Below are 27,001 nucleotides of genomic sequence, written 5' to 3' on the forward strand. Positions count from 1 at the left end.
TGGGGAAACAGCTACGATTGGTAAAAGTACCTTTCTCATGCCTGAACTACACGAAGACGAGACGTAAAACCAGATCAACTCAGTGCCACAATGCAAGGTCAAGATCCCCGACAATGATGGCTACGGGAATTACAAGCTTTTTTTTGGATTCGATCATGGACGTGTTAGTCTGACCATCAACCCTAGTCATATTCCTCAGGCTTGAGCTATGCTACTGCGTGGAACCATCAGTAGGGTATGCGTCACCTCAACACTCTTCTTGCGTGAAGTAAAAGTCGCGCATAGCGGCCCACATGAGAACAACAAAGCTTTGTGCCTCAGGGTTCCCCGTCATCAGAGGTTCTCGCTGAGCATGCTTTAAGGAATCCACGGTTGGTCTTGCAATTCCGCTCTCAAGATCCACGCAACTAAACACAGCCTTGCTCTTTCTGTCTGCCCACTGCCGGTAACGCCGAAAGTGCTCGTAGTCTAGCCGCATCATACGATATACTGCACTTGTCAATAAAGCAGTGCCTGCTACATCCCCAAACCACGGTTCATCATCCTTCGCATACAAATAGTTAGGTAGTAGCTCCTCTTCGTGACGATGTAAGTCTGTCGTGACAACGCCATCGATCAAGTCCCGGATCATTCTTTTGAGTGATACAACTCCCTCGAAGCCAGAACCTCGAGTTGATTCCCAACTCATTAGCGTCGCGAGGACTCGTGTGAGACCGGCCGCGACCCAACCGTTGCCAGTTGACCAGTACCCAGGATCATCATGCTTCGGACCTGCAATATGATGCCATAGCCCATGATCAGGGCCACTTTCGTCCTTCTGTGCCAACTCCTTGTAGTAAGCCTCACACTGTGCAACTGCTGCCTCCATAACGTTTATATCATCGACTGCTACCGCATAAAAGGCGAGGAAGGGCGGTATCATGTAAATAAAGTCTGCCCATACTTCTTCAACGTCTTTGCGATGGCTAATAGCTGTTTCACCGTATCGTGGAGCTTCCTCGAGAAGATACCTGACCTGGCGTTGTGCTGCAGCAAGGTATTCGGGATGACGCTGACCGAGGAGTATTGCAGAGACGCCGAGAGATGCTGGGTCCGCCACGCCAGTGTCGTCTGCGCACAGAGTTTTCGACCCATCTATCTGAATGTGTTGTGCAACATATTTGAGGCTCTGACAGCGATTGTCCACCTCCGAAGCAATCTTGCCGTGTGAAAATGCATGCTTGTGAAAGACTGAAAGTTCGGGGTTCTCCAACTCGAGGAGGGCTTCTGCGGCGGTGCCAAACTCCCAAGAATGCGCAGCCAGCTCTTTGGCCCTTGTGGCTACTTTGGCGATCACTTCATCGGTCAGCATGGTGGGTGTTGTCGTCAGCAGAAATTAAAGAGCATGGTGTTCTGTGCAGTGACGCCACTGCTGGTTGGGTCCGAGCGCGACATAGATGACCCCTGTCCTTCTCCAGAACGATCTCGAGAACATCCTCCAAACGACTCTTGCTCTACGGACGTACGAATGTGGGTTCACGTTACATCGTCATGATGTATCATCAGGCACAGTAAGTTTGAGGGGTATTTTGCAGCTCACCTGCCTTACACAGTGCGCCCCCGCATTCTGGAGTACACTAATCGGGACGCTTGCCGAACTTCTTGAACATCTTTTCTAGATAGCGTAATTATATTGCGGAGGCCCAAAAAATATGTATTGAAGCTTGCGTCTGCCGGCCCGGTCGACTTTTGCTAAGGTATGTATATAGCACAAGCTTTGGTGGCTTGCGCCACCCGCTTTTGGACGCTTGGAATCCAGAGACTCCGCGAAACCAGCATCATGAACACCATATTCCTCTTGTTGGGAATTGCATCGCTTTCGACTGCTGTTGTTGATCCTGATCCTCCAGCTCCGTGGCTTCCAGAGTACGGAGGCGAATATCCGCCGTATCTGTACGGTCGAGACAGCATCACACCGAAGTCTAAGACCTGCGAGGTCAAATCTGGTGACCCTAACGGTGACGACACTTCGGCCATTCTGAAAGCGTTCAACGAATGCAAAGAAGATGGTCATATCCTTTTCAGCAATACTACTTACTATGTCGGCCAAGCCATGACAACAACTGGCCTCAAGAATGTGGATATTGAGCTCCAGGGAACCATGGAATGGTCCAAGGATATCGACTACTGGCTGAACAACTCCCTTCCAATTGGTTTCCAGAACCAGTCTACCGCATGGCTTCTTGGCGGCGGTACGTACTACGCCGCAGCATCAATTCCGCCATGTGAAAGGCACTCTGTAACAGTAATGTGTATCTACGTGATACATGTATCACTTGAGCGTTACTGCAATATCTCTTCTCTCGGCTGACTTCTGGTGTTTGTCTAGATAATATTCACTTTTACGGACATGGCTATGGTACTCTGTTCGGAAATGGAGACGTATGGTACGTCTTCAACAACGGAACGAGCAACTTGCAAGGTCGGCCGCATGCAATCTCGATACACAACACTACGAACTCGCTTATCGAAGGTCTGCGCTTCATCCAATCGCAAATGTAAGCAACATCATACCATTAGCACCCTTAATGTTGGGATCAGATACTCGTCTTGGATTCCCACTAGCTGCGAAGCGCCAATTCACTGACTGCTCGCTTCTTTCATTAGGTGGACGTCTACAGTTATGCGTAGCGAGCGCGTAGAGCTTAGCGATATCTACGTGAACAACAGCTGCACCACTCAATTCGACCGCTGCAATGTGAATACGGATGGCGTCGATACCATCTATGCAAATTGTACGCAATGTCGGGGTACAAAGTGGGTGTTCATACTGGGCGATTGTCTAAGATTCCGAGCGTTACATCTTTAAGTCTAAAAGTGTGAGACATGAGCAGCTAGCCAGAACACCTACCTCACCCACTTCCCTGGTTGCTGAACATTACACTGACTTTGTACCCCACCTTTAGACATCACATTTCTTCGATGGACCGTTGAATCTGGCGATGTCGGTACAACCAAGCCCTTTATGGTGGATCATCTGCTAACCACTGCCGCATATAGGACAGCATTTCGATGAAGCAAAATAGCTCCAACATTTATATGGCAAACAACACGTTCCACAAGGGTCTCGCATATGCAATGGGAAGCATCGGCCAGTACGAAAACCAAGTCAACTTCATCGAAAACATCACTGCAATCGACACGATTTGCTTGGACACTGCTTACGCAGGACGAATCAAAAGTTGGACTGGGCGCAATACAGGAGTGCCGCCCAACGGTGGAGGAGGCGGTCTAGGATGGGCTCGTAACATTTCCTTCACCAATTTTACCCTGCAAAACGTGGACACTCCTTGGTACATAACACAGTGCACCAGTTACAACGGCGTCGAAGGCGGATGCGATACGAGTCTGTTCCACATTGAAAACATGCACTGGGGAAACACCACAGGCACGACGAAGAACAATCTTGTGCTGAGTCTGCAGTGCAGTGGTGCAGCACCTTGTACGAACATCGACATCTTCGACAACGACCTGAAAGTTCAGAGCAATGGTACAAAGCCAGAAGAGTTCCTTTGCAGTAATGTTGAAGATCCAAAGGGGTTTAATTGCACGGGGAAGGCGCCAAATACGTCGGGCTGAGTAGTTTAGGATCCCGAATACCATCAACCTTACGGTCCTGTCCTTCGCATTGAGGGAAAACTCTTTCATCCTAAACAGCTGGTGTGAGCATATTCGGTGTGAATTATCGCTCTGAGCGGGCAACTACTGCTGACATGTTCCGGCAATTTGGTATGACGTAAATTAGACTTGGATCTTGGGAACGCCTAACGCTATCTGACGCCTCTGTACCACGACCGGCCGGCATGTCATCATACTGTTAGGTCATTGCACATAAGATCTCTCAGCTCACGGGATCTTGCTGATGGTGTACACCATGTGTACATTGGCTTTGTGACATCAGGCTATCGTGTCTCCACACACACAAGAGGTTGTGGCTCAGAGAGCAATAGGCCAGAGCCGCTTTCGAACACTTCTGTCCGACAAGATGACTCAAGGTCCAATGACCTACGCATACTAGCCAGGAAGCAGCAAGGTCCCGATCTGCATGCGGAGGATCCGCGCGCATACGCAGGGGAAGCGGCAGTGGAATAGACATTCGGCGGCTGCTCGGCTGCAGCTACTTCACATTAAGCAAAAGTGGCGCTCGATTCACAAGCTTCTTTGGTCCAGCAAGCATTCCAGTGACTTATAGTGCGCAGTAAGCACCGTGCCTCATGGAAGAGTGCCGGATTTGGCCTACCGAGCAGTCAGCAGATGTAGCACTCAACCTCGCACGGCGACATCGGAAATATTATGCTCATACGATAGTATCGAAACGTAATCCGAGCTGACCAGGTACAATGTGGCTGCACACGTAATGACGCTGGGTTTTGTCTGCGGGCCACTTCGCTCAACTGGAGCAACTGAATGGAAAAGTCTTTTGTGGAATGGCAAGCCTCGGATGGGATTACTATCTCAGCTAGCCAATTCCAGTCCTTGAGCGTTACCGTTTAATCTCTCTCAGCCAGCAAGCTCTTACTCAGATGACAGAGGCCGAGGCATCAGTCACACAAATAGCTCAACGGGCCTTTTCCTACCTACGGGGTCGGCAGGAACAAATATTAACACGCTCTTCTCCGCTTATGTGTTCAGAGTTTACCTCACTGTTTGACTGTCTATACGAATAAAAGGCTGTGTGGCATATCGTGCATTATCACCTTGAAGGGGAACGCTCCTAAGCCAAACAGCTACGGCGCGAAGAACTTGGCGCAAGCTTACGAGCGAGAGCGTGTACTTCTGAGTGAGCAGATGGAAGGATCTCTCGAAGCGATTAAACATCGAGGTCCTGATGATCGAGGGTATTGGTTCAGCAACTATAACCGCGTCGGTATGTAAATGCCATCCAAAGGCTTCCACAGGCAACTGACATATGTCAGAGCCCTTGGACACGTCCGTCTCTCCATTCTGGACCTCTCTCCAGAGGCGCAGCAACCTTTTCACGATCCTGAAGATACTGTACATGCTGTGGTCTGCGGCGAGTTCTACGATTGGGAGGAGATCCGCGCGGATCTCATCAAGGAAGGCTACAGTTTCGGATCGAATTGTGATTCCGAGATCTTGATTGCACTTTACAAGGAGTATGGCGTGTCGATGATGGAGTACATCCGGGGCGAGTTTGCGTTCGTCCTGTACGACAGCAAAGCCGAGGTTGTTCTCGCGGCAAGAGACCGATATGGCGTAAAACCATTGTTCTATACAGTACATGACGGACGCTTGTTGATTGCGAGCGAGATGAAGGCATTCCTGGCCTTTGGATGGCAGCCCGAGTGGGATGTACAGAGTCTGTTAGAGTTTGCGTATCTGACCGACACGCGGACGCTTTTCCAAAGCGTGCAGAGAATCCAAGCAGGTCGTTACATGACTGTTCAGTCATTCAACACAGTTACCCAGACCGAGTACTGGGACATCGAGTATCCAGAAAAGGTATGTGAAGGACCTTTATTCTTGTGAACACATGCTGATCCGATGATACTTTAGCATGAGCCCGAGACAAGGAACGAAAAAGAAATGATTGAAGGCGTGCGAGAGCGGCTACTTGACGCCGTCAGAGTTAGACTGAGAGCTGATGTTCCCGTTGGAATCTTCCCGTCTGGTGGCCTCGACAGCTCCACCGTAGCAGGCATGATAAAACACCTAATGGTCGAGAAGGGTGTTCATCTTGGTAACAAAGAATCTGCAACCGCCAATATCAATTGCTTTTCTATAAAGTTTTTGGACGGTCCAGGTGACGAGTTCGACGAAGAGCGTATGTACAGCCGGACACTTTTGTTATGAATACACGTACATGCTAATGTTTTACCAGCGATTGCACAAAGAACCGCTGAATGGCTAGGAGTCAAGAAGCACGTTGTCCGAATGACGGAAGAGGAATTCGTGAAGAACTACTCTGACGCCGCATGGTTCTGCGAACATCCGCTCATCGACCTCAACTTCATTGGAAAAGTCGCTCTATCGCGACTCACACGGGAGAATGGCGTCAAGGTGATCCTCACAGGAGAAGGAGCAGATGAACAGTTTGCTGGGTATGGCCAGCTGCTTGCAGATTTCTTGCGTGAACCAGATCAGAGCTGGTCCTCGCGCAGCTTGCCTCGCTTGCCCGATGACCTTCGAGTGAGATTATTGGAGGAGGAGGAAGAGCGAAGCAAAGGTGGAGACCAGAAGACGATCAAAAACTTTCGCGCCGCTGATCCACCATCGGCGATCTACGCAAAGAAGCAGATCAACAATGTCGGCATCATCTCTATGACTGCATTCATGACCGCGGAGTCGCTGCTGTCACCTTGGGCCCATCAAGAGTTTGGTATCCAGGATCCACGAGTTGTAGGAGTGCACAACCTCATATCAGGTACCGTGCGAAAGAAGATACAGTTCAAGTGGCAAGTATTGCCCGGGTGCGAAGTCGATGTCTTCGACATAAATAATTGTTACTATCCCCACTTTTCCGACTTAACTGACTTCGTACCTGCGCGTCTAGGCATACACTACACTCCGCGTTGTACATCTGGCAGAAGATGTTCCTACAAAATGTCCTCTTGACTGCTTTAGGCGACCGGGTGGAGGTCAGTACTACAGTTCATCTTTTCGACCGCGCGCTAAAAGTTTCCAGATGGCCAACTCAATTGAAGGCCGACAACCTTTCCTTGACCACAACTTGACAACGTACGTCAACAGTCTCCCACCCTCGGTGAAATTCCGATACGATCCCGAGACGCAATCGCTCAACGAAAAGTGGATCCTCAAGGAAGCCGCTAAGCCTTTTATCACCGAGGTACATTCTTCCCAATCTAGTATTTCTTTCTTCGCAATATGTGACTGATAGCGCTGCAGGAACTGTACAAAAGAAGAAAGCACCCCTTCTCTGCGCCAGTCACCTACCCAGCCGACGGACCACTTCATCGATACATCGGTTCTTTGATGACGAAGGAGAACATCGAGCAGCTCGGTTTTCTGGAATGGGAGAAATGCAAGACGCTGGTGGAAGATGGATTCGTACACAAGGACGCCGTCCAGATGAGAAAATTGTTTATGGTCTCTCAACTGGTCGAGATAAGTAGGCGTTTCGGGGTGAAGCGAGCCACACCGGAGTATGCGGTTGAGGAGAATCCACAAGACATCCAGACATTTGAAGAACCGCTGGTCAGGACCTCGAGCTGGAGTAGGCTATAGCCCGTTCATACTTTACAGCGTTGGATAATTGGGCTCTTAGCGTTAACCAATTGATTAAGAGTACCACTAACTTGCCGAGTCTCATCGTCTATTCTCTCGGAATCTGCTAAGGAGTATCTTTGCGTGCCCTCGCATTCAATGCTGCGTGGGGCTAGAGAATTATCGAAGCTTGTGTTCGGAATACTTGCGTGAGTAAAGCCAATATATGCATGTAGATGGGGACCTAGGTACGTATGTTGTATATAGCACGGGAGTATCATGGAAGTGCTCTCAAACTACCGGTGCGGCTGCAGCCCAAAACCACTGGCCCACTCTCGAGAATTTCAAATCCTAGCGCCACGAAAAGGCGTTCAAGCTGGCCAGAAAGTCAAAGTCGTCGATCCTCATTGATTATCGTTCACGCTTGTACAGAAGGTTCTCAAGTTGCTAGTGATATAAACGGAAGCTAGCCGTCTTGGTAAAAGCTTATCAATTCTACTGTTCTGACAGGCTCGTTTCTCCGACGGCTTGACCCACCCGGGACATTACTCGCAACACCTGCACTAAACACAATCTTTCCATCATCACCATCAGGGGTCGACTTTCGATGTCCAGAATTGGATTCCTCGGAGAACCCTCAACCGGTCGACGGCGCCAAAAGGTTCCAGAGAGGTCCAATCCTGACTAGAGAAAGAGCGATTTCTCCATCCACGGAAGCTCGCCGTCCCCGTTATACCCATGGGCTATATAGCGGTGGGCCCGCCCCTACAATGCCTGCCTCCTGGCTGGTGTTGTCGAGAATGATCTGCAAGCCCAACGGTCGTCTGTTCCTTGATTTCTAGCTGTTTTCCATAATCTGCACACATTCGACAAACTTCCAAAATGTACGCCCAGATTGGTATATTGGGTCTTGTCTTCAGCAGCTTCGTTGCTGCTGTGCCCTTGTCAGCTTCCGCAGGCCTCATTTCTGCTGCGTCCTCGTCAGCTCCCGCAGGACATGAATGGCACAGGCCGGGCTCTGGTGATAGTAAGTTTGCTTGCTAATATGCAGTCATGGCGCAGTCGACTGACATGACTTACTCAGGCCGAGCGCCGTGCCCGATGCTGAATTCCATGGCAAACCATAACTGGCTCCCGCATGACGGCAAGAACATTGATCTCGCCACGATCCAGTCCGCCTTCGAGGCCGCCATGGGCTTTTCCACAGAGTCCTTCGTCGGCATCACGCAGGAGGCCCTTGCCGTGTCAACCACGGGCAACAGCTCGACATTCAACTTGCAGGACCTGGCGCACCACGACGCTATTGAACATGACGGCTCGCTGTCGCGGAATGACGCATTTTTCGGTGATGACCTGCACTTCAACCCCGTGATCTGGGCCTCTACGGCGCTGCGATACGGCATTCGGGTCCCCTTCAGCTCGCCCGTCATCACTGTGGAGACGGCCGCTAAAGCACGCGCCGCCAGGGTCAAGGACGCGAAACGCGTCAACCCGGCCTTCAACCTGACGTCTCAGGCGGGGAGCATCGGAGAGACCAGTGTCTTCTTAACAGCCTTTTGGGACGAGAGTGCAGGCGGCGTCCCAAAGGATTTTGCGCGGGTTCTTTTTGGTGAGTACACTCTGGTCATGGATGCTAGGCTGTTCATGTGATGGACTTACTGACTGATTGAACAGAGGAGGAGCGCATCCCTTACGCTGAGGGCTTTGTGAAGGGGAACCGCACCTTGGCGGACGTGGTCGCGATGATCTCTAAAGTCGGGGCTGTCAAGGTATAGGTTCAATGATGATTCGTTGTTAGTCATTCAAAATTGTTGAAGATTTAGAAAACTTCCATCCGCCTTAGTAAATCTTCTGCTATAGAATGGAACTTCAGAACTTAAATGCCTGGAGCCTGCCAGCATAACGTGCTGCAATCTGAATTGTACGCGCTATCGCTATCGCTATTGTCAATTCCTCCCGGTACATACAGCATCACTGTAATATGCGAGCTACACATGCGCTTGAAAAGAGTCTGCTGGAATGTGTCATCATATAGCTTCAACGCTGGCAATGCATCTCACGGGAGCGCAATCAGTTCCGTAGAATGCCCCGCAATTCCCTTCTTTTCCTCCTCACTCAACTTTATCCCAAACCACTTCTCTAGTGCTTCGTATCTCTCCTCCTCGGTCTTGCACTCCTGTACGACTTTGGTCTTTCCACCGGTATTCTCCTTCACCACTCCATTAACCAACATCCTCTTCCCGTATACCTCCATCTCGCCCTCCTCCCCACCCTCCTTCTGCCTCCGCAGAAACTTGATAACCAGCATCGTATACGTCTGGAATGATTCAGGATTGCTTCCGGTATACCAATTCATGATCTCAAAGTCAGCTTCGAGGAACTCTAGGAGGGGAAACGCATAGAACGAATTCCACTCCTTGTCCGCACCGTTGCGATACTGGTAGATCCAGAGCTTCGTCTCGGGCGTCTGCGACACCTGCTGCGGGATGTGGTCGTAGACCAGACGGTTCTCTTGCGGAAAGATGTTCGTCGTGACGTGGTTGTGGATGAGCGGGATGGGGGTCGTGGGTGCGTCGCCGCCGAAACCGACGTCGAGCATGTATCTTTCGCCGCTGGGGAGGGTTACGATGTTCACGAGGTGCACCCAGCCAATGTAGTCCCCAGCAGGGATTCCATTTTCTCGAAGGCGGATCCGGACGCCGGCCATGTAGGCGTTGAAGCCGAGGGCGCGGAGCACATGGAAGAATAGAATGGAGTTTTCCATGCAGTAACCTCCACGGCCACGGTTTTCGTTTATGACCTTTTTAAATGCATCCTGGGGGTGAATTGAGATCTTTTTGCTTGCCGAGTAGTGTAGTGTTAAGTTATCATAGGGAATCGTAGATATTGTGTGCACGTGCAGCTGTGTCAGGAAGGCGAGGTCGTGTGGGGGATCATTGGTTGGGTGGTATTTGGTAGGTAATCCAATATGTTGGACGTAGGCAGAGATTTGCTCTGGTGAGAGTGACGAGGCCATAGTATCCGGCTTCGTTGAAAAATCAGTCAATGTTTTGGCGTTGCGATAAGATGCTGTCGCAAAAGTTTTGGTGTCGTTTGAAAAGTAAGTTGTGAGTCACCAATCAGCATCGCGCACACAGCACGACATCCCGGCCTCGGAGCTCGGTATCTACACAAATGATTCATACAGCCATAAAAGGCAATCTCACGAGAAAAGGGAGAATGAATTTTGCAGTAAGATAATCAACCTAAGATGGGCCTGTGCGTTCAGACACGCGCATGATGTAGCCAAAGCTTACCCGATGGAAAGAGTATCTTGAATTCGCGTCCTCGTGCAGCGTTGGCACTTATCGTCGACGACTCCAATATTGACGATTTCGCCACGTTTCCCACGGCCCCGACTTGATGCTGAAGCTTCCAGCTCCTCAAAGTGAACACCGTCGGCATCTTCCACATCCGCGTCTTCGGCAACTTCCCAAGTGACGACCTTGACCACATACTCCATAGTATCGCCCTTAGCATGATGCGGAAACTTCTGGCTCCTATAACCAAACGTTGTCGGACCCGTCCACGTCCACGTCTTTATGCCATCTCCTTCCACCCCCTTCCCGCGCACCGTCAACTTCCTTCCGTCCCTTCTCTTCCAAACCCAGTAATCGCGGCGATGGAACATCTCGCCAATAACGGCGTCTAGCTGTTTAATCTTTGGCTCGATGTTCTCAAACTCCACCGTCATCTTCTGCACGGTGGAAGGCAGCTCGATGTCGCGCAGCGGGAAAAAAAGATGATGCTGGATAGGGAAGATGGGCGCATTGACCTCCCAGTTCCACCAGTCTGTGTAGCGTAGAGTGAGTGTCATGGAACTTGGGAGGCAGATGTCAAGCCTGTTTCGGAAGAGGTTGCGGAATCCCTGTTCGAGGAGATACATTTGACCAAAGACATGGTAGTTGTGAACACGAGCCCAGTGCTCCTACAACGAGTAAGACTTCCATCTCCATCATGCTCTTAGATCATAGCTTACCGGTTTGAACCAACTAGTCCGTGGATGCGTGTATGTTTGTGTACCCATGTATTGGGACATTGTGTACGGTTTTGGCGCTCTTTGCTTGTGTGCCATGTAGAGACAGACTTCCAGATCCAGAAGCGGAAGCAGCTTGGTCTCTTCGTACACCTGCGATAATTATCTGTAAGCGCACATTCCGAAGACGACTTTACAACCAACCTACCCTTTTGCATGTCCTCAATAGATCAGTATCGACTGTTTTCAGCCCCTCGTAAGCGGGCCTTCTTACGTATTCCCCTGTCGAACGCACATTACCAAATCCAGGGCTCTTTACCTCACTCAGCTTTCCCGTCCACTCGTTGCCCTCAGGGATGTATTCAGTTAGCGCCAATCTGAATATCTCATTCCTGATCTCAGCCGGGATCCTGCCGAACAATGGCGATTGGATTTGGTCGCATATCATGCCCTGCACCACGAACGACACTGGCGACGGGTATTCTCTCAGCTCTTCTGGGCTTGGAAAGCTGGTAAGAGGATCCTTCTTCACTGTCGACGGATCGCTGCTTGATACATAGCTGCTTGATGCATCGCTGCTTGAGGCGTTGCTGCTTGAGGCGTTGCTGCTTGGTGCATCGCTGCGGCGGGCGAACCAATCGCGCATGCCGACGATAGGGTTGACTAGAGACAGATCCACCATGTTTGAATCGGGTATGGCGATAACGATGAGTGGGTTTCGCGTAGAGATCCGGGGTATAGTCTAGGAATAGGACTAGCCGGTCATGCGGCTGAGAAAGTAGGTTGCGTGCTGGACGCTTTAGGGAAGTGTTTGGATAACGAGGTAGCAATGCAGCAAGCGCTGCATACGCGAAGTCCGTACAAAATTCGCTCGCGCTCGGTGTCTTCCAATACAGGAGAAAAGGTGCGCTTGTGAAGATGGCATTGAAGGTGGGTGGTTTACGTGGCAAGTGGTGCAAAAACAGGACGGGGCGCAGGCAACCATCGAAGGCTGTGGCGGTGTCTCCTTCCTGTTTCGAGCCACATTCGAACGTCATGCCCATGTGCATCAGCGATCCCCGGGGCCCTCGTTTCTTAGGCAGGTTGTGATACATTGGATTGTAGCACGTGCAGAAACCATCACTTGACGCCCTATATCATGTCTAGTACAATGCAGCTAGCCTTCACGGCATCTGCACGCCCTGCCAATCATCTATGCTGTCAAAAAAGTCCTTCTTCACATCCATATCGTTCTCGAGATCTTCCATCGTCTTCCATCTCCGTGCATCAGACATATAGCCTCCATTCGCGCTATACGCCGTAAACCATTCCCTACACATAGCCCTCCACGACTTCTTCTCCCGCAGCCCTTGCAGCCGCCAGTGGCCCTCTGGAATATCCTTGCTATCGTCCAGAAACCTAATGTATTTTACGCTCCCAAATGCCTGGCGCAGAATGCGCACAACCATCTGCACGTGGTTTGGCTGCACGCCTTGAAGGTCGAGGGTGAGGGTGTGTAAGTGCAGCTCACGGGCTAGATCCTGGATTTGGCAGCGCCAGAAGTACTGCAGGCCGTGTGGTGAGGTATAGGCTGGTGGGTCGAAAAGCAGAAAGACGGGGTCGGGGGAGAGCCAGCGCAGACAGTGCAGTAGAGCTAAAGAGGAAAATTTGAAGGTTACACGACGCAGATTCTTGCGATTTTCAGGGCCGGAGATCCAAAGGAAATTCGTGAAGCCTGTGAGCTCGAATTGAAATTTGGTTGTGCGGTAGATCCAGGGAGCCATGTGTGCATTTAGCGCCTTGCAGACTCGCAACATGGTGGATATCGTAATGGGCGAGTCGGGCCTGGGATAGAAGTTCTCGTGTATATGTGGGCCCGGCACGTTTGATGTTCGATGGCGGCACGGGCGATACATGCCAGTGAGTCCAGCGGCTGTCACCCAGATCATATCCTGGATTTCCTGTGGCAACCTGAGGAACTGATGGAATACTGGGCCGAATGCGACTGTGTACCTGTCATCTACCTCCCGCACTGAGGCCTGACGCCGCAATTTGGTCTTCTCGTCTTGCTTCTTCGCAGTGGAGGCTACAGTCCGTTTTTCCTTGCTCCAGAGCTCCTTGAAAGTTTTTGATTTGCTTTCTGCTTGAAGCATGACAGAATGTTCCTTATTGAAGAAGTCGCGTGCGCTCATCCATCCGGATCCGGAACGGACAACCATCGCATATCTACCATCTGCCTCACGCGGTGGGAAGAGACGCACCACAATCTGCTTCCGTGCTTCTGGATGGTGAGCGTAGGTGAGAACACATTTGACAGACTTTCCAAGCTCGTATGTTTCGTCGATATTCTGGCTGGGCAAGACGCCAATTTTGCCGTGGAACTGCAAGCTTGAATCATGGTCTGAAGCCCACCACGTGAGGTGCTTGACGAACACGCGCAGATATTGCTCTTGAATCAACCATTTGGTGATTGATAGCGTCGGAAGAACAGGCGATGGTGGGAGCGACGGCGACTCTAAGGAGGAAATGTACGATAAAGGCGAGGTGGGTGTCTGCAGACTGCACAATGTGTCGTAGTATCCGGACATCGTTTAGTTGAAGGATTGGACTTCTACGCTGGTCGACGAATCGGCTCGGCGTGGCTTAAGAACCTGGCGAGCGGTGAGTGGCTGGTGGTACGTGACGACACGAATTATAATGCTCGCGTCAACAGGCGTTCTCCGCAAGTCGAATACTCCCCAAAAACCAGCTGAGTCGATTGCTTTCAACCCTCGAGATTGGTCTGGTCGCGGTCGCTGCGTAACGATGAGCTTATCACACGGGATGTGTTGAACATGAGCTTCGCATTAGCTTGCTTGCGTGCTACGTATGACGAGTGAAACGAAGGTAAGAGATGTCACATCGAGAGAGAACAATCACGCTGTGGATGTGTGGTGAGTTGGAGTAGGGGGATGAGGAGCTGAGCGGACACGAGCCGTACATGCAATGGATCTTGCGATCTTGGGTGCATGTTTTCGAAGACCATCATGCTTGATGATGAAACAAGTGGGGCGACATTCACTGATTGGCCGGAAGAACAGGGAACGCGATCCTACCCGGTTAGCAAAGCTTGGGGAGCTCGCGCCTCGGCCTGAACGCGATGCAGGAATGCGCCTTGATTCAGAAGCTGCTGCGGGGTATCTTATCTTGCACATGACTATAACAGGGCCCAAGGCTCCTAGACGCAATGCACTCAGCATTACGCCCTTCCTTCCAGCCATCCTGCGGCTCTTTCCAACCCCTCATTGAAATGCTGAATTGAAGCCAGTAGTCCCCCGCCTACGGAACCCACTTGGCGTCCAACCTTCTCAATCAACATGCTCAGAGGTCTTTCTGGGCCTTCATCTTCGCGGTCTTCTCTTCTTGCGCGCTCACGTCCATTCTGAATGGCCGCTTGAATTTCGAACATGTTGGCACTGAGCTGATTGTTCGCTTCTGCCCTCGTTTTTTCAGCGTCATAGACAGCTCGTTCATCGTCCATCTCCAGCGCGATCTCGTGACGGTTGTTCTGGATTTGTAAAATTTCCTTTCGTCGTTCCACGTTGTCTTTCCTAAGGAGCTTCCTCTTCTTGAAGCCTGCGCTAAGGGTGTCGTTGGCATCTTGGAGATCCATCAGCTTCTCGACCAGACTCTCCTTGAAGGCGAGTGCAAGGTTGATGTGCCCTCGCAGCTTTTTTCGACGCGACGAGTCCTCAGTCGTCTGCATCTTGGTAGCCATGCGCTGGACCTGATGATCAATATTCTCCTCCAGTATTGTGCGCGTCGTATCTGCCACAGTGATGCCTCTCACAGTGGAACCCTTGATGCGCATGACAGAGATGGCTTGCTTCGGTCCAGAAAACTTCGGTCGTTTGCGCGCTGGTTTGCTGTCCATCCGTTTGACGGGTTTCTCCCGAGGAGCTGGCAACACACTGATGTCGACCTCGTCTTCTTGCATGAGCTCCTCTGCTTCGAACTCCTCTTCTGCTGAAGATATTTCAACTGGGTGCTCCTGACGGCGCATAGGCTGTACATTCTGCTTTCGTTTCGCGGTTGATTTACGTGTGCGGTTGACTTCGGGTGAAAGCTCGTCAACAGAGTCTTCAACGTCAGCGGACTCCTCCTGAACGTCGAGGCTCGTCTTTTTGCGTCGGGGTTTCGTAGCTGCCGGGGTCGACCGGACTTCATTTTCTTCAGATATGACGCGCTTAGGTCCGCCACGTTTTGCAGGTGCTGGATCAGCTGGCTTGTTAGGCTCTTGTCCGGGAGGAGACGGTCGTATCTGCTCTTCGGGCGCTATTGGAGTTGGGGTCATTCCGGTGCTTGCGGGTTGCGTAGGCGATGAAAGCTCATCGACTTCATCCTCCTGTGTCACGGACGCTACAGTTGGCTGCTTGCCCACTACCCTCGGAGTGACGCTGGCGGGCGCGGGTGTTAATTCGTCCTCTTCATCCTCTTCAAGCGCAATAGCGGGTGTCATAAGGTTGGACTGAGCTGATAATTGACTAGCGCCCCCGGTTGCAACTATGCTGGGTGTCTCTGGTGGTGCCTCAGTCGACTTAGACCTCTGTGTAGACAGTCGCGATCGAATAGAACCTGCTGCGCTTCCACTGACGCTTGGGCTTCTCTTCTGAGCAACACTAGTTGGCGTGGGTATCTTTGCTGGGATCACGGCATCAGCTGCGTGTTTGCGCCAACTGCCTACTCCTTCTAGCACCATGCTCAATTCGTCCGGCTCGTCGTTCACCTCTTCGTGTATTGGTGCCACTGTTCCCACTACCCTTCTCGCCCGCTCTATTGAGTGCGTTTCATTGTATTGATCCGGACTGAGCTCATCGGGCTCTTCGTCGTCCTCGAGGGCTTGCGCATCTTTTGAGCCCCGCTTCCTCTTGCCCAGCTGCGGGGTCACCAATGCTTTCGGTGTTACGAGCCGCCTGACACTACTGCTTCTATGTACCGATGCGCTGCGGTGTCGTTTCGCCGAACTGTTTAAGGTGCGGGGCGTCTGTTGCCTTGGGGTGGGCGTCCGTTGGGTGCGCTGCGGAGGGACGGATGAATGCTTTGCAGCTGGTGCTCCGAAACTGAAATTAAAGTTGAAATCGGTGATCGCCGAGGTTATGCTATGAGAGTCAGCTTGGAGAGCGTGTGTAATTGTTGTGCTTGATGCTCACCCAGCGCCGCGCTTGCGCTGCTGCCGTCGCGCCTCGCGTTCTGCGCGGTCTGTTGCACGTTAAATAGGTGCACATACTGAGATTATCTGTAAGTTGCATACCGATGGGCGCCATCGCGGGCAATAGCGAAGTTGAGATGTGTGAACAATGGGCTGCGTCGCGTGTCGTAGGTGGTGTTGACTGTTTGTGGATCGTTAACGCGCAACGGGCCCACCCAAGCCAAAAAGGTTGGGCGAGCACGGATATTCTCCACTGTCCGAGCGCCAACCGCCAAACATCTAAAGCTTTCCAACGGGCCAATCGATCCCAGTACATCTGCGCATTCGTATCACGATGGGTTGGCTTTGGGGCAGCAGCGACAACTCCAATGTTAAGAGCAACCTCGATCCTTCCTTGCAAGACTTCTTGAAGAAAGAAGCTCCGACCGGTCCAAAGCCGTCTCTGCCGTCAAAACCCGCCGAGAAACCCAGAGAAGCAGCGCTGCCTGCAGAACACCAGACCGACAGCCCCGAGAAGCCCGTTGTTCCGCCGCAATCGCAGTTCCAAGACGGTCGTTATGCGCATCTTTGGAAAGACTACGTGCCCCAGAACCAGCTAGTAAATCGATCCAAGTCGGAGCAAGACAAGCTCAGGGACATTGTGGACGCTTTCAATGACCGCAAAGGCGAGGTTGGACGGATAGCCCTTGAGAACTGTGCGCTGGAGTACATGGAGCAATTCGAGTGCTTCAGGGCGCCCAAGACGTACTGGCAGATTTCAACACTGTGCAATGCCGAGTCGAGAAAGTTCAATCGCTGCTATGACATGCAGTCCAAGTTTCTGAAGGCACTGGGCTACCTCACCATGGACGTTCGAAGCGCTGAAGACAGCGAGCGGATACAAATGCATGCGGACAAGCTGTACCAGCAGATGATAGAACAGGAAACCGCGATCGAGAAGGCAAAGGCGGAGGGCAGAGAACCGCCCAAGTTCGAGAGCGTGCTGTCGAAGCAAAATGTCGCTCGGGCTATGTCAGGCCAATCATTAACTGCGGCACCAATCGCGGATAATCCTCAGGTAGAGGACGACACGCAAGAACTGTGGAAACTTATCAAACCCGAATCGCGCGCCCGGTACGAGAAGCTGCTGGCAGAAATGCCCCCCTCAGAGCAGGACATCGAGAAGAGGGCCTTGATAGGCGAGATACAAGCGAACATCGGGCAGGCGAAACAGGTGCAGGACACATTCGTTGAGGAGCGGATAAATCGAATGAAGAGGAGGGAGGCTGGACAGTCCACAATAGGCGATACCATTAAAAGGCTGTGGGGATGGGACCGGAATGCTTAGGTCTGTTATTGTATTAATATGTACTAACTTGTATCAATATCATGACTTTACGCCCTGCGGATTTCTGACTCTCCATCCGGTAGCGACGTCTTTTAAACTATATGATACTTTTTGGAGAGCACGGCTACTTTCCTACTAACATTGTGGAGGCTGAGGGCCGAACCTACGTCAGCCTCTGTCGCATAGCGACGACAAACGCACTTCTAGCATCATTCAGAGTTGGTAACAATTCTTTTTCTTGTATTACTTATTACGCACTATTTCTTCAACCATTTCCAGAGAACCGAAAGGAGCTAAAACCTACAGGAGTGCATGTCACGTCCGCCAGGAAGGCGTAGTCTAGCCACATTCGCGTCCACAAGCGCTCGAATGGCACTGGACAAGTTCCACAGCGTCCACCTGAGGAACCAGGCGTATACTCCGAATACGATCTGCTTTGTCACTTTCAAGTGATTATCTGTAACTGGAAATGAGCTGACCTCGTGGTGGAAGCGCTCTCCAATTGTCCCAGCAGACACATTTTCTTACTCATTTCTACAATAATACAAGTGGATCGCGTTGCGTTATCGACTCTGGGGCCAACGCATAAACATATATCTTCAAGACAGCGCTGCGGTTTGGTGGAGGTCGCGATTTTGAGGCTGACTATTGGCACGGCTACTCTCGAACTGCATTGTCATGGAGAGAGTACACGATTCGTATTCGCCACAGTCTAGTTCGGCAAATGTAAGCTTTTCCACCGGAGACGTCTCAAGTGGCGCATATGCTGTGCCAAAGGCTTCCCGCCCGATAACGCTAAAGGAATCGAAAGTGAGTGCAGGAGGGCCGTGCCAAAGCCAGATACTTACAAGCGGATAGTCGAACACCTTGATGTTAGAGCACGCCAGTTGGCCTATGGTTCTTTTCGCATCGCGTCCCATATTTGTGCCCCAAGCAACAACGGCAGGTCTAACCAACAGTTCTTGGGCAGGGACATCCGTGCCGTACAGGCATTCAACGATCCAGTGGTAACTAGAAAAACTCTGACAAGGGACATCCTCGCCGTACCGCACTCAACGTTTACGCAACGGCGAGAAAGCCAGCAGGATAATTGCATGAGTCCTCGTTCAACTTTGGATACAGAAACTCGGAGGCTCCTATGTCTCCCTTGAGACACCGCGACGGCTGGAAACCTGCAAAGAGCGTGATAGTGATCAGTGATCCAGTAGACGACAGCACTGCGCCATATTCTCGTCGTGGTACATCTAAGCTCTTCGGCGATCAGCGATGACCAATGGCGACTCGATCAGCGTACCAGTCGTCAATTCCGGACTCAGTCTCGACTATTGCAATCGCTTCCAGTAAGGTGGTTCAAAGAGTGCGCCTTTTCTCCATACACATCGCTTGGCAGGATCGAATGTACTCGATTTCGATACGGTGGGCAAAGGCCGACCAAGCATGAGTATCCGGTATTCGTTAGAGAATGTTGCGTTCACGGGATCACGTTCGGTGAAGCGCAGAGCGTCAAGTACGATCTGAATATTGAGGACCAGGTGTTCCTTATCCGCTAAGCAGCTTCTGGTTCTTTGATGTTTCCATCTCGACGTTAGCTGACGCCTCGTGTCGAAGGCTCTGAACATGACAAGTCTCTCAGCGACCACACCCAGGTTTAGGACAAAGAAGGAAAACCTATTATAAGTCCTTTGTTCTGTTTCGCACGACAATTGCATTGTTTTTCCCATTGCCTTGTCCTTTGACCTCGTGGAGCAGGTAACAACGTCCTGCTTTTAAAATCCCATCCGTCCCCCTTAACCGGTTCTTGAACCTCATTCCAAGATACCCTTGTGTTTTTCGCCGGACTCACTCCATATAGTAGCCGCGAGTAAATCATTCAAATCATTCATCTTCTATCGTTTCTACTGCTTCAGCTCTAGTACCTTCTCTTGCCCTACTCTTTATCTACATACCCACCACAGAAGTCTGCCTTAACAATGGCGGATCACCTAAACCTCGCAGCCGCATGTATCAGCGTCATTGCCTTTCCGCACGTGGAAAACCCGCTCCTACCTCTAATCACTGTCGCCGCGGGCGCTCTTCCGGGAAGGTGGTTCAACCCTGCCAGAGTTGCTCGCGCGGTGACAGATATCTCAATTAGCTGGCCCTCGTCATTAACAAAGGAGACAAACTCATTGGCATCGGTCTATCAGAACATTACCATCAATCTGACAACTCCTAAGACCGACACAACCATTTTTTCCGCTAAATTTTCGCCTTCGTCTGCACCGTCTCCTGATGTTCTTTCCAACGACACGATCAATCAGCCAATACCACTCCATCGGCCTGATACGGTCGATCTTCCTCGATTTGAAAACGACACAGCAGATCGGGTTGTTAATCTTTCCTCTTCGAACCCTTTGTCCGCTGAGGATCGGGAAAGCAACGTTTTCAGTACCTTGACCAAGTCATTGCCAACGGCCAGCCTTTTGAATAAGTTCTTCTCTTCAACTACTAAGAGCAAAGCAAGTGTAAACAATCATACAATTGGAGAGAACGGTATCGCTGCCACGAACGATGAACCTATCAAGAGCGATACAATTATCAAGAATGATGTAGCTACCGAGGACGATAACTCTGCCATGGATGATGATACACCGGTTCAAAACGGTACAATCCCCGAAGATGACACATTTCTCAAGAACAGCACGGTTTTCAAGGATGATTCGGTGTTCAAGAACGATTCGCTTTATAATGAAAATACAAGTACTTGGATGGCTGATCTTTCATCTTTGTTGGCGCCGGCTCCCAATATTCCTTACAGCAACACTTCCGGCATTCCCAGGAGGTCGTCTCCGACGGCCGTTGATATCTCATCATCCTTCAATCACTCTGTCAGCAACAAATTTGAACCGAAGAACGATTCGTTTCATAGCACATTTGGCACATTTAGCGCGTCTAGCACAACCAACACATCCAGCATATCCAACGTGTCTCGCGGTTCTAGTAGCTCAATCACATCTAGCAGCTCTGGCAAGTTCAATACCTTCAGCACATCTCAAGCCTCTAGCTCTGCGTTCGCGAGACCATCAAGTGTTTCATTCGATCCAATTAACGACAACATCTCGAAACCGTACCCGCCTCCAGTCTCGTATTACGCCTCAGGTCGAACTGATTATTTGCCTTTACTCGTCTTTACTGGAGCTCTCAACCTAGTACTCGGCATGTTCATTCGCGAATATCGGCGTTTACTCAAAAATGCTGAAACTTCTCCGGCCCTATCGCGAGGCACAAAAACAGAACGCGTTAAACTAAAGGTCTCAGACGTTACGACGGTCATTGAGACAGTGCCATTAGAGTCTCAGCTCTTCCTTCTGCGAGAGTCTGGAATCACTGAGTCAGTAACTGAACCTAGGACTGTTTTACTTCAGCAAACAGCCGCGGCGAAGATCATTGAGACAGTGCCCTTAGAGCCTCATTGTGTCCTTCTACGGGAGTCTGGAATCACTGAGTTGGTAATTGAGCCTAGGACCGTTTTACTTCAGCAAACAGCCGCCTCGACGATAACTGAGACCATGCCCCTGGACACTGAGCCTGTTTCTCTTCAACAGACAATGGTCTCGACAACAAGTGAGGCCGTGCCCCTGGATCCTAAATTTGCTCCATTTCAACACTTACAAGCTAAGGCTCAGGCCGAGACTGAGCCCGTAGACCCTAAGCCTGTTCCTCTTAAATTTTCAAAGATTACTGAGAAAGAGACCGATCCTGTGTCTCCTTCATTTACCGACACAGTGGCTCAGGCGGACATGGTCAGACCTACCCCTCTCGGCATGGCGGATATCACAATCGAATCTACAGCTCCTACAGCCGTGCTCGAGGGCGACGCTCAGGAACATACGTGCTTCGGTTGTGGAACAGTTCCTTTCAAACATGAGTGCCTCGGTTGTCGGACGACTGATGCTGAGCAGACAGACTCCGTTAAGCAAATAGACTGCGATGGCCAGACAGTCTCTGATCGCCAAACAGGCTCCGTTGAGCAGGAAGACTCCATTGGCGAAGTTGATCCTGTCGAACCCACAAACCCCAGTACCCCAACACCTACTCAAATACTCGCATATGAACCCTTCCAACACGCCAACTCGCTGTGGGCCCACCAACAACGAACAATTGACAGCCTTGACCTTAATGTCTGGCCGTATGCTGTTCGTGAGCAAGCGCCCGAAGGCTGGCAAAATCGAGAAGACTTCACATACCCGGAAACGCCCAAGCCAGTGCTCCTCCCTCACACAGGGTCCCACCTTGCTGAAAAGAGGAAGGGAGCAGGCTACGTATACAGGCAAGACTTAAAACAATGGGAACGTATTGAACGCTTCCGCGAGAATGAAGCACAACGGGACTATGAAGAATACGTCTTAGGTCCGGGCCCTGCTACACGGAGCGTAGAGCGGACAGAATCTTTATTTCGGCCGGAGAGGAAGCAGTTGACTGAGGCAGAAAGGATCGAGAAGAATAGGGAGCATAGTAGGATTAAACAGAAAAACAGGAGACAGGCGGAGTGGCTGAGGCATCACGGCCAGGGTGCAGATCAAGCCGACAATGGGCAGGGTGATGCAAGTGCGAACGGAGGTGAGTTATCGACAACCGGACCGTCGAAACTGGACCCCAATAACCCTAGGAATTTCACGGCACTAGGTTACAAACTACAGTGCAAGGTTCCACTAGCATCAGAAGATAGGCGATTGAAGGATCCTCCAAAGGACGTTCTTCGTAGTCCTCCCGCAGAAGTAGACGCTACTAGCCTCGGTGAATTTCCTCAAGCCGAGGCAGAAGAACAAGACTCGATCGCGCCAGCTCGGCTAATATTCAAGGCACCACCAGCATCAGAGGATAAGAGGAACGTCACGCGACTTGAGGAGAACAGACTCCTCTGTCCGCGCGTTGAAGAAAGCGCCTCTAAGAGCGGTGAACTCCCTCAGGTCGATGAAGAACCAAGTGAATGGTGACCACATCGAAGAGTCAAAAGAAGGACAGGAGAGGAAAGGGAGGGGGGAAAGGAATGGCAAAAAGAAGAAAGAGCAAACCGAAGAGCCAAATGAAGGGAAAAGAGAAGGAAAACCGACTGCTAGTTCATTGATGCAATCAAAGTGGGCGCCCTCGAAATGATTGGTCTCCAGACAGTCTCCCTCCCGACCTGACTGTATTCGGTGGTTGTAAATTTTCTCTCACTGTAGTATCTCTGTTGTACGTTATAGATCTTGTAATAGTATTTTCCATCTCCTCAGCGAATAAAAGCGATGAATTTGTATCCATTCATCGCGTTCTTCTATTATCCAAGGAAAGCTTTGGGTGCCCTGAGACAGACTAGGATGAACAGTGCAGTGCCTGGAATAAGATTTGCTGATGTCGGAATAGGAAGAGAACTGGGCTATGCTGTGAGAGGATTTTCCCCACGTCATTGTATAGGTTAAAATTTGGCACCGGTTCTGCCTTTTTAGCTTTCAGCTCTCTGACATGGGTGGATACTTGGTACTGATTGTCGCTTGCCATCTTGATACATAACAAAGAAACGATGACAAAGAATGAGGCTGTGAGGACCCCCGGGACGAAGGGCGCCGGTTTCCTAGGCTTAACAGTCACAATACTACAGGAAGTTTGCTACGACCGCTACCGAATTATTACTTCAACAGCAACCTCGTTGCTCCAACCAGCATGCTGATCCGTTTCTTCCCAGGCCCTGACAGTATCTATCTCGAGGATGTTCTCACACTGGCTATTGATCTTGACGCATTCGGAAGAGATGGGTCGACCGAAGATTACAGCCATGAAATCGTCTTTGATGGAGCGTTCCTTGAGGTCGGAGATGTAGATACCTATAACGCGTCAGTATTCGCGCGTCCAACTCGAATTGTTCAATGGAAATAAAAGTACCATATGTGCCTAACACCTTCAGCGAAGTCCAAACTCTAAGCTTGCCAGAATCGCGCTCAACATAGGCATCACTGTTAATTATACCAGCAGCGCCTGTCATTTTACCCAACAGCCCAAGGTGTGCGACCGAGATCTCTGCAGGCCCCGCTGCACCATGCCGTCCACGCTCGAGCTTGAATGACTGTAGAGGAAAAGCGGACAGGATCTCCCAGCCAACAACTGGCACTTCGAGGTGTACGAGAGCGTCGCCACTTTCAGCGCTCGTCGGCTTCGAAACGTTACCACTCGTGTGACTTCTTATGATATACGTTCCTCTTTCTGCGCCAGGGAACTGGTCCAAGCCAATCAATTCGGTGATAGGGTGTTGTGTGCAGTTGAAAACGCCTAGAATACTGACACCGGAATGCGCCATTCCCACGAATGTACTGACTTTCAGAAGGACCGTGTCATCATAGGAATGGTACGCAGACGTGCTTTTCCCAACGGTATGAGGTCGCAAGATAACCGTGTCACCTCGAGGAGTGCTGCCAATCATCTGGTTGATCAAGTCGATATCGTGTTTTCCAGGCACGTCAGTGATGTAGATCGGTCCTCCAGAAACACAGCGCGCTGCAGCATGGAAAGAGGCCCATTCGTGTGAGGTTTGAAACATGTCCCAATCCGGAAGAATGTTCAGATACTGATTAAATATGGCGTTGTGTGCATTGCAGAAGATGTGCCATGGATGTGAAGCTGGCACTTCGGGGAAGAAATCATCCGAGTTCCGGAGTAGTATGCGCGGTTTATTCGACGGGAGCTGGGAGTGGAAGATAATTTGCGGTGTCTGTGACATACATGAGATGGCTTTTCCAGAGAAGAAACGAAGCTGGTTGATACTCCAGGCATCTTGATAGGCTTTGATTAGCTCTCGGCGATCGGGAGCATCATCAAGCTCGTCCACAAAGAACTGAGCGTCTGTTTTGACCGAGTCTACACCGGCAGAGCTCAGAAATTGGTAGAAGTCGTGATAGAAACGCCCGACGTCTTCTTCGGCTATAGCGGTCATGGTACCTCCAGAAACCCCATCCTTCTTACGAACGGTAATGGTCTTGTATTCATCGGCGATCTTTCCCTTGGCAGCAATACCTCCCCAGTAGCCGAACTACTCGACGATCAGTATATGACTTTCGAGATCGTTTCAGTGACTCACAATTGCATGCCAAACAGCGATGTGTTTGATATTCGGATGTTTTTCCCGAACGTCAGATACGGCAGCCTTCAGACCCCTTGGGAACCCTATCCTAGTCGCTTCAAACTCGGTCATAGCGTTCTCGAATTGGTCGCCTCCTTCATGATTAAGCGATTGCCAATTATCGTCGATGATCAGATTGGAGATGTTGACATTGTGCTTCTTGAGTGAATCCAGCGCCTTGAATAGTTTATCTTCGGTGAGCTTCTGCCCGATGCCGTTCCATGTGCAGTATGAAAGTCCGTCATACCAGTTCTGTAGCCATTGGGGTTTGTAATCTTTCATCAACGCCTCTTCTTCTTTAGCGATCTCTCCACTGGCGGCTTGGTACTCCATAACGAGCTTTCGAGCATGGTACATGGAAGCTGATAGAGCAGTTTCCAGCGAGTGGCCTACTGCGACAATGAGTGTGGTTGACCCAGATTGCTCGCTATCGTTGCGGGAGTTTATCATGATATTGCCATTTCCGTCGTGACCCAGGGTCGTCAGCACATCATTGATCCCACTGACCGCAAGAACAACAAGATGTGAGCCGTCTTCGCGTTGGAAAGCTGCTATGATGGCTTCCTTGTCCGGATTGAATCTGGCTTTGCCTTGACGTGGTGCTAGCCAAGGGGACCACAACCGCACCAGAGCGAACCATCTCGAGAAATTGGTTGGTTTACCAAGCTTGTTATTGGAGAAGCCGGACGCTTTCCCAGACGCTGCATCGGCCGGACTATTAATGCTCCATAATAACGTTCCCGGAGTGTCGCTTCTTTCTTCTTGGATCTTCAAGGTCTCCGGCAAGCCGTCGATGAACTTGTTTACATCATTTTTCAATGTTCTTGCTGTTTGGTAGATGATGTGGCCATCTGATGTTGAGAACTGCTCGTTTGCCCATTTCCATGGCTCGTCTTCAGCAGCACGAAACGTTATCGTGAAAGACACTGACCCTCCATGATCAGGTAGCCCTGTCAGATCGAGCGTGAACCATTTGCGATGAAGACCCGATTTCGTATCATTCTTTGCCCATAACTTGATCATATTAGCCAAGGCGTGCATAGGAGCTAGCCAATCATACTAAAGATGTAGGCTGTTGAGTCGGCTCCAGATTCACGCTTGTCCATTTCTGTTGATTCTCAAAGTTCGAATGCAGTGCCACGTTCCATGGCTTTTCAGTCGAACTCTCAATCAAGACTATGAATTTGACCTATGCACATCAGTCATCTGGAAGGAAAGCTAAGGAAACCTAGGCAGTGATACACTTACGTTCTCTTTCTGAGAAGGCACTACAGTCGTTTGCCCTAGAGGAGGGTTGCATGTAAGGGTCGCATACATGATGACGTTTAGATTCTATGGATGTACTTGTCGCAATTGGAATCTCAGAAGTATCTCGATCCGTCCAGCGGAGAAGAGAGGAAGGATCCAGGTCTGAAGGGCCAACAGATGGTAGAGGTGGAGCTGCGTTGGTGACGTGTGCGGAGAAGGTTGGGGCAGCTCCTCCGCTCGCCGTCCAATCAGCATCCGACAAGCCCGACCCGCGAACTTTTGAGATTCACGACAATGCGACCTGCCTCAGCGCGCATCCTCTCTGGAGCATTGGCGGCGATGTCGCTCCTTAACCAGCTGCCACGGTCTCGTATGTACGTTTGTCAACAATGCATACGGAAGCAACGGCCTACATTCGAAAGCCAGCGGAGGAAGGGCACCTGGGCCAAGAAGATCGTCGACCCGAAAGTCGAAGCTGCACAGTGGGAACAGCGGGCGCATGGGATCAAGAACGGGCTCGACAAGAGCATGTTGACTACTTTGGAAGAGCGAGGCTTTGTGAAGGACGTTGCTGGGTATGTGCCGTGACCTTTCGCTACGAAACACCACCTAACAAGGTGCTTAGAGGCCGACAACAACTCGATTGGCTCCTCACGCAAAAGTCAATAGGCGCATACGTCGGTGTAGACCCAACCGCGCCCTCGATGCATGTCGGACACCTACTTCCATTCATGGCGCTATTTTGGATGTACCTTTCCGGCTACCCTTCCGTCACATTGGTGAGCGCGATCACCCTCTCAATGCTCGAGCCGGCGTCGTTGACCATGGTATAGCTAGGCGCAGGTACTGTTTTGATCGGGGACCCGTCTGGAAGAACCACCGAGCGGG

At 50.8% G+C, this 27,001-nt stretch overlaps 12 protein-coding genes across 12 annotated transcripts; 6 read left to right on the top strand and 6 right to left on the bottom strand.

Annotated features, from left to right (window-relative positions):
- Positions 1-247: 247 nt before the first annotated feature.
- Positions 248-1,351, bottom strand: N0V89_003012 (uncharacterized protein; the record flags this gene model as incomplete). The annotated part of the gene is made up of 1 exon (XM_056211815.1): positions 248-1,351. The coding sequence occupies one exon, from the start codon at positions 1,349-1,351 to the stop codon at positions 248-250; it is 1,104 nt and encodes a 367-aa protein (XP_056075288.1).
- Positions 1,352-1,819: 468 nt separating this feature from the next.
- Positions 1,820-3,618, top strand: N0V89_003013 (uncharacterized protein; the record flags this gene model as incomplete). Its single annotated transcript, XM_056211816.1, has 3 exons — positions 1,820-2,231; positions 2,369-2,537; positions 3,066-3,618. 3 exons carry the CDS (start codon positions 1,820-1,822, stop codon positions 3,616-3,618), a joined length of 1,134 nt encoding a protein of 377 aa, XP_056075289.1.
- Positions 3,619-4,914: 1,296 nt separating this feature from the next.
- N0V89_003014 (uncharacterized protein) lies at positions 4,915-7,245 on the top strand (the record flags this gene model as incomplete). Its single annotated transcript, XM_056211817.1, has 6 exons — positions 4,915-5,502; positions 5,557-5,824; positions 5,882-6,470; positions 6,554-6,638; positions 6,686-6,847; positions 6,907-7,245. The coding sequence occupies 6 exons, from the start codon at positions 4,915-4,917 to the stop codon at positions 7,243-7,245; spliced, it is 2,031 nt and encodes a 676-aa protein (XP_056075290.1).
- Positions 7,246-8,106: 861 nt separating this feature from the next.
- Positions 8,107-8,999, top strand: N0V89_003015 (uncharacterized protein; the record flags this gene model as incomplete). The annotated part of the gene is made up of 3 exons (XM_056211818.1): positions 8,107-8,251; positions 8,309-8,833; positions 8,899-8,999. The coding sequence occupies 3 exons, from the start codon at positions 8,107-8,109 to the stop codon at positions 8,997-8,999; spliced, it is 771 nt and encodes a 256-aa protein (XP_056075291.1).
- A 281-nt stretch (positions 9,000-9,280) lies between these two features.
- Positions 9,281-10,240, bottom strand: N0V89_003016 (uncharacterized protein; the record flags this gene model as incomplete). Its single annotated transcript, XM_056211819.1, has 1 exon — positions 9,281-10,240. The coding sequence occupies one exon, from the start codon at positions 10,238-10,240 to the stop codon at positions 9,281-9,283; it is 960 nt and encodes a 319-aa protein (XP_056075292.1).
- A 276-nt stretch (positions 10,241-10,516) lies between these two features.
- Positions 10,517-11,921, bottom strand: N0V89_003017 (uncharacterized protein; the record flags this gene model as incomplete). Its single annotated transcript, XM_056211820.1, has 3 exons — positions 10,517-11,191; positions 11,243-11,392; positions 11,535-11,921. The coding sequence occupies 3 exons, from the start codon at positions 11,919-11,921 to the stop codon at positions 10,517-10,519; spliced, it is 1,212 nt and encodes a 403-aa protein (XP_056075293.1).
- A 481-nt stretch (positions 11,922-12,402) lies between these two features.
- Positions 12,403-13,806, bottom strand: N0V89_003018 (uncharacterized protein; the record flags this gene model as incomplete). Its single annotated transcript, XM_056211821.1, has 1 exon — positions 12,403-13,806. The coding sequence occupies one exon, from the start codon at positions 13,804-13,806 to the stop codon at positions 12,403-12,405; it is 1,404 nt and encodes a 467-aa protein (XP_056075294.1).
- A 650-nt stretch (positions 13,807-14,456) lies between these two features.
- On the bottom strand, positions 14,457-16,521 carry N0V89_003019 (uncharacterized protein; the record flags this gene model as incomplete). The annotated part of the gene is made up of 3 exons (XM_056211822.1): positions 14,457-16,356; positions 16,408-16,456; positions 16,509-16,521. 3 exons carry the CDS (start codon positions 16,519-16,521, stop codon positions 14,457-14,459), a joined length of 1,962 nt encoding a protein of 653 aa, XP_056075295.1.
- A 219-nt stretch (positions 16,522-16,740) lies between these two features.
- Positions 16,741-17,733, top strand: N0V89_003020 (uncharacterized protein; the record flags this gene model as incomplete). Its single annotated transcript, XM_056211823.1, has 1 exon — positions 16,741-17,733. One exon carries the CDS (start codon positions 16,741-16,743, stop codon positions 17,731-17,733), a length of 993 nt encoding a protein of 330 aa, XP_056075296.1.
- A 1,970-nt stretch (positions 17,734-19,703) lies between these two features.
- On the top strand, positions 19,704-22,709 carry N0V89_003021 (uncharacterized protein; the record flags this gene model as incomplete). Its single annotated transcript, XM_056211824.1, has 1 exon — positions 19,704-22,709. The coding sequence occupies one exon, from the start codon at positions 19,704-19,706 to the stop codon at positions 22,707-22,709; it is 3,006 nt and encodes a 1,001-aa protein (XP_056075297.1).
- Positions 22,710-23,370: 661 nt separating this feature from the next.
- N0V89_003022 (uncharacterized protein) lies at positions 23,371-26,182 on the bottom strand (the record flags this gene model as incomplete). Its single annotated transcript, XM_056211825.1, has 5 exons — positions 23,371-23,576; positions 23,635-24,775; positions 24,824-25,879; positions 25,926-26,054; positions 26,114-26,182. 5 exons carry the CDS (start codon positions 26,180-26,182, stop codon positions 23,371-23,373), a joined length of 2,601 nt encoding a protein of 866 aa, XP_056075298.1.
- A 270-nt stretch (positions 26,183-26,452) lies between these two features.
- On the top strand, positions 26,453-26,946 carry MSY1_1 (tyrosyl-tRNA synthetase; the record flags this gene model as incomplete). Its single annotated transcript, XM_056211826.1, has 2 exons — positions 26,453-26,688; positions 26,739-26,946. 2 exons carry the CDS (start codon positions 26,453-26,455, stop codon positions 26,944-26,946), a joined length of 444 nt encoding a protein of 147 aa, XP_056075299.1.
- Between the last annotated feature and the right edge of the window lie 55 nt (positions 26,947-27,001).

The sequence above is a fragment of the Didymosphaeria variabile genome, assembly GCF_027946475.1.
Source record: "Didymosphaeria variabile strain IMI 356815 chromosome Unknown scaffold_2, whole genome shotgun sequence".
In the NCBI taxonomy this organism is placed as follows: domain Eukaryota; kingdom Fungi; phylum Ascomycota; class Dothideomycetes; order Pleosporales; family Didymosphaeriaceae; genus Didymosphaeria; species Didymosphaeria variabile.